At 40.4% G+C, this 6,215-nt stretch overlaps 1 protein-coding gene across 1 annotated transcript in view; it reads right to left on the bottom strand.

The window, feature by feature from the left end:
* Nucleotides 1-277: 277 nt before the first annotated feature.
* The window catches only part of TLL1 (tolloid like 1), a 110,713-nt gene continuing 104,775 nt past the window's right edge, over nucleotides 278-6,215 (bottom strand). The window contains exon 21 of the mRNA XM_031553249.1: nucleotides 278-615. Within this exon, the coding sequence (XP_031409109.1) occupies nucleotides 293-615 (323 nt within the window). The 3' untranslated portion in view covers nucleotides 278-292. The remainder of the gene's footprint in view (nucleotides 616-6,215) is intronic.

The raw sequence follows: 6,215 nt of genomic DNA, 5'->3' as shown, positions 1-6,215 counted from the left end.
TTTGAATGTGTTAATTTTCAATACCAATGCATTTCTCTGTAAGGGAAAATGTTGCTAACTTTTCTAAAGGAACTGATATATGCTCCACTGTCAGCAACCTAAAACTTAATATACTATAACAATACTTTGTTTAATAAGTAGACAAGAATATTTACTGTGGAAAACATTTCAATGAAATACTTTCAAATGCCATACCTGTAAATTCCTTTAAAAAAAAAAACGGATTTGATAATTTGTTATTTCACTATAAGATCTAGTAACTTAACCTCATCTCTCCTTATCCTTTTCCTTCCTATGCCTTTTCCTTCTTTCTATTACTTACTGTGGAAATAAAAAAGAAAAGCTTTAGTACTTGGTTACTTACCCCAGAACCACAAAATCGACCAAGCCTCATAGCTGTCTTATCATGACCATCAAAGAGCTCCATATAATCATAACCACAGTCTGCCTCTTCTTCAACCTCAAAAGTCTGGAACATTAATTCAACTCGATAACCACGCTCTGCCACCAGGAGCCAGTCACAGTCTGCCTGAACCGGATAGTTGTTATCACCAAACTGAGCATGCGAGTACAGATCTTTGGGCTTGGTTTCAGCTTTCAACCGACCACCACACTCTGAAAATCAAGGAGGAAAAAGTAGACTAAGCTTATTCAGTGAAAATTATTATTATTATTTTTTTCCATAACAAAAGGATGCATAGAGTGGAGTACCATCCAGTGTGAAGACAGACTCACTATTCCAATTTTTTCCTATCGCATCGTTTTCTCTCTTTTTTTTTTAAATATCTAGAGACTTGAGTATATTTCATAATTTTCAAGTAAACTACTAAAAGACACGGAAAACAAAAGTTATAAGGAAAATGGTACAAAAGGATGAACATTCTTCAGGTAGACACTTGAGAACAAGCCAAAAGCTCTAAGTGGGGTGTCCACCATTCAGTGGCATCAGCCTTTCCACGTGGGATTAATGACAGAAGTGGCAGGGACACGTCCGCTTTAGCAGATGCAGCTGGTGATCATCATGAGCTCATGCATGTGCCCTGTCTTACATAAGAGGGTCAGAATTAATCTTCGTGCTGTGCTTGGAGAATCAGCTCTTTACTAAAGAGCACAACTAACCTTGCTAGCTTGTTTGCAAAGCAGTACATGGACAAGTCTTAGCAAAAAGATCCTGGCTTGGAAAAAAACTGCTACTACCAGCAAAAGTGTTGTAGTTGTGAAAGTCTTTCAAGCAACTCCTAAGCTGGAGATCCCTGCCCTGTGCCAAAGCCAAATTTTCATTATAAAACTCGGTTTTATACACAAGCATAAAACATGTCTTGCTTTCGAGTCTGTTTATAACTACTTAAAGGGTTTGTAATTTAAATAAGACTTTGTGGTGTAGTCCAGAACACTGTTCTTTAGCCAGCTTAAAGAAGAACAGAAACTGCTGGAAATCCACTGAATAACAGCACATAAATACAGATGCTATTTCTCTATCAATTCTTTAAATTTTCATTGGCTATAATTAAAGTTTGCTCATTATTGTAAATATCGAATGAATTCAATTTTTAAATTAATTTAAACAAAGGTGCTATGCATTTCCCAATTAAAGTGTCACTACAAGGTAATTTAAAAGAAAAAAACCTCACTTTTTAAGTTTACACGAAATGGGTGGAGGCTATTATTTGTAGCTATGAAAATTTCAATAAAACAGCAGCAACATTTAGCTTTTGCCTTGGCTTCTTACCAAGAACAATCCACCCCTTACAATGCCTACAAAACCATCAAGTGCAAGAAACAAAGCCTGAGATTCACAGGTTAACATTTTATTTTTATAGATTATTGATCAGACAAGTCTAACTAAATTTTGACTGAATGCAGATATAGAAACTGGTTATTTTACTGTAATCCAAAACAAGCTGAAAGATTCAAGCATTTCTATGATTTGAAGAGAAAATTTGACTTCAGTGGCACTGACTTCATCCACACTAAAAATGACCAATTGCAATGCTGTATTGAAAGGAATCACACTTCAGCTGGGAAATGATCGTAAGATCACCAAAGTCACCATGGTTGGAAAAGACCTCTAAGATCATTCAGTCCAACCTATCACCAATATTTTCCCACTAAACCACATCCCTCAGTACAACACCTAAAAGTTTCTTGAACATCTCCAGGGACGATGACTCTATCCCCTCCCTGGGCACTCTATTCCAGCACCTGAATACTCTTGGAGAAGTATTTCCTAACGTACAACTTGAATCTCCCCTGGCACAACTTGAGACCATTCCCTCTAGTCTTATTGCTAGCTACATGGAAGAAGAGGTTGCCTCTCACGTCACCACAACCTCCCTTTGGATAGTTGTAGAGGGTGATAAGGTCTCCCCTGCGCCTCCTCTTCTCGAGACTGAACAATCCCAGCTCCCTCAGCCACTCCTCATAAGGCCTGTGCTCCAGACCCCTCACCAGTTTTGTTGCCCTTCTCTGAACTCACTCCAGGGTCTCAATACCTTTCCTGTAGTGAGGGGCCCAAAACTGAATGCAGTACTTGAGGTGCAGCCCTAGAGGGATGATCACTTCTCTACTCCTGCTGACAACACTATTTCTGATACAAGCCAGGATGCCACTGGCCTTCTTGGCCACCTGGGCACACTGCTGGCTCATGTTCAGACGAGTGTCAATCAATACCCCCAGGTCCACTTCCTCTACAGTCTTCCAGCAACCCTGCCCCAAGCCTGTAATGTTGCCTGGGGTTGCTGAGGCCAGCTTCTCCAAGACAATACTGTGGGAGACAGTGTAGAAAGCTTTGCTGAAGTCCAGCTAGGCTGTGTCAACAGCTTTTCCCTCATCCACCAGACAGGTCACTCAATCACAGAAGGAGACCAAGTTGGTCAAGCAGGACCAGCCTTTCATGAACCCGTGCTGGCTAGGCCAGATCCTCCAGGTGTCCTTCATGTGCCGTGCGACTTCCCTCAAGATGATCTGCTCCATAACCTTTCCTGGCACCAACATCAGGGTGAAAGGCCTGTAGTTTCCTTGATCCTCTTTACAATCGTTCTTGCAAATGGGAGTCACTAGCAAGTCTCCAACGCTCCAGTTGACCAGGAACACTGATAGATGATGGAAAGCAGCTTGGCTATCACCTCCACCAGCTCCCTCAACACCCCTGGGTGAATCCCAGCCAGACCCCATGGACTTGTGGCACTCCAGGAGGAGTAGTAGGTCTCTGATAGTTTCCACCTGAATCATGGGGAGTTTATTCTTCTCCCCATCCAACACTTCCAGGTCAAGGGGGAGAGTACTCCCAGCATATATCAGGGAAGTTTAAGTGCCCCCATGAGACCAAAGGGTGACAACAGTGCAACTTTTGCCAGCTGTTTATAGAATGCCTCATCTGCCTCTTCATCCTGGTTAGGCAGACTATAACAGTCCCCCACCAGGATGTCTGCCTTGTTGGCCCTGCCCCTGATCCCTACCCCAAGAGACTCAACCTTATCATTCTCAGACCCAAGCTCAACATCAAATCACTCTCTAACACAGAGATCCGCACCACCACCCCTTCTGAAGAGCTTGTAGCCATCCATTGCAGCACTCCAGTCATGGGAGCAATCCCATCATGTTTCTGTAATGGCAACTAACTCACAGTTTGCCTGCCACACCATGGCATCCATCTCCTCCTGTCCATAGTCCATGTTGTGTGCATTGGTTTAGATGCATTTCAGCTGAGCCTCATGCCTCACCCCCAGTCCTGTCACTGTTCCCTTAAGCTCATCTCTAATAGGCCTGGTTTTATTTCCTTCCACCTTCATACCTACTCTAAAGCCCTCTCAATGAGTCCTGCCAGCTGCTGAGCTAGGATCTGTTTTCCCCTTTGAGACTGGCAAGACCCTTCCGCAGCCATCAGGCCAGGTGCCAAGTAATGACGACAATAATGAGCAAATCATTATTTTTTAAAAAATGTGTTTTTTCTTAACAAGCAAATGAATGAGTCCAAACAGGAAATATGAATAATGTAAGTAATCTAATCTGTTTATGCATGATCTATTATTGAATCTCATTTTTTAAAATCCCACTTTAAAAGACATAAAATAAAAGGCACATATTAAAGAAAACATGCAAAATGAGATACTTCAACCGTTTATTTCTCACTGTTACTCTTACTAACTGATTATTTTTCCTTTTTTCAGTATTTGATTTCATTTACGTTTTTATGACTTCGTTTTCTTGACTGGAGTGTTGCCAACGCTAAGAACATCTCCCTGCTTCAGACACAGAACAGCTGCTAAAGAAGAAAATGTTTAATGAACTGTCTGCATTGTTTCCTTCTTTTTGCTACAGTGGACATGACTTTAAAGGAAAGTTGTTGCCATACCAGCAACTGCAGAAAATGGCTATTCCCTTTCATAGAATGGTTTGGGTTGGCACAGACCTTAAAGATCATCTAGTTCCAATCACGTGCCGCAAGCAGATGTGCTTCTCACTAGACCAGGTTGCCCAAAGAGATTCTTCAGCCCTCTGATCATTCCTGTTGCCTCCTCTTGACTCTCTCTACCATGTCCTTGTTATTTCCGGGGCGCCCACAGCAGAACACGTTTCCTTTGCCCTACTCCCGTGGAATATAGCCTTTTACTATTTTAGAATAACATATCCTAAAAGTCCCATTTTAGAAATTCAAAGTTATTTTTTCCTTTCTTAAGGACTAAGTTGTACTTTCAAGAAACTACTTTTGCAGTGCTGCATTAGCCTGTATGACACAGACTACAATGGGGCTGCATCAGAGGGCAGTGCCAGACAGCTGGTTTTAGTCTAGGTACCATTACCTGTACTGGTCATCAAAGAGTTTTGCAGGTGTATCTGTTGTGCTGAAAAAGCAATGTACATATCTGATTGTACACAAATATGTCTGACCTGTAAAGTATTATTTTTATAATAGCTTCAGATGGGAGAATTTTTTTAGATCAGTTAAGAAACACAAACATTTTAGGTATCTCTTGAGGTCTTTTAGGTTCTCTCAGACTTCTTACAATGTTAACAGAAAATGGAGCAGTAGTCTCTTGACTGAAAAGCTGGATAGATGGAAAAAGGTTTAAGCTTCAGGTTAAAACCCACTACCTCCCACTCCACCTGAACAAGTGAAACAAGAATATAACTTAGATACAGCATTGCCATACTGAATTCTCAGAGCCACTGTAGTAGCGAATTAAAAGCTTAAACTCAGAGACATCTGAGATACCCAGATTTGTTCCAGGGTTGGCAGATAAGAATAGGACCTACAGCAGATCTGGAACCTCCTGCAACAGCAACTTGGCAACATAAAAAAGGCTGTCTAGAATATCCAGGTGTTTAAGCAACCAAATCACTCCTTAAGCAGTGATTTTAAAATTTTCTGCTGGGAGGACATTTATAAATTCCTTCTTAATGAATTTCCCTTCTATGTTACATTTCAGAAACAGCATTTTGTAAGTTTCGCTCTACCTGAGGAAAGTCTTTTTATTCAATCTGTTTCTTGATTCTTCACTGCTGCTATATAGTTCTATCCAGAAAAGAATAAGAAAATAAAATCCATAGTTTAAACACTTGTTAGATTCATTAATGAATGCGTCCAAAGCATGCAGGTAATATTCCTATGGAACAACTGTTTTGGCCTCAAAGCTGCAAGATTTGAGCTGTCTCTCATTCAGGCAGTTCACCAAAGATCATACTAATGACATGCTGCTCAAGCTAATGAGCATTCTGTACAACAGCAGAGTAGAGAAATAAATGTCCTAGTTCTCCTTTACGAGGCAAACTTCATAATTTTTACAGCATTCTTAAGAACTGGACAGATTTCATTCTCCAGACTTACTCAGAAGAGCACTATTATGCTTGCCTAGGAAGTTTTTATAGTTAAGGCATATAAAACTCAGCACTTTTATTCAGTAATTTCACACCAGCTGTTTCTAACAAGACTTCTGACCTTTAATTACTTACCTCACAGTAATTTAACAAATGAGTAATTGTTACCATTTCTATCTAGTTTTCTGCTGAGGGAAAGGGTTACTCAGGTAGGGAATGCTAACAAAGATGTTTGTAAAACAGGCTCTTCAACAAGAAAAACATAAATTGAATGACAGGTAGTTAAGCTTTTCCCTTTCCAGGCCCAGATCATGAAAAGTGAAAAACAGTGCATATGCTGTCTCCCACTGCTTTTCTCTGAGAATTAAATTAATACAGGTTTAGAATTATTCTTAACA

Source organism: Meleagris gallopavo, chromosome 4, assembly GCF_000146605.3.
Source record: "Meleagris gallopavo isolate NT-WF06-2002-E0010 breed Aviagen turkey brand Nicholas breeding stock chromosome 4, Turkey_5.1, whole genome shotgun sequence".
Classification (NCBI taxonomy): Eukaryota; Metazoa; Chordata; class Aves; order Galliformes; family Phasianidae; genus Meleagris; species Meleagris gallopavo.
Note: the sequence above shows the minus strand (reverse complement) of the source record. Positions and strands in the feature narration are given on the sequence as shown.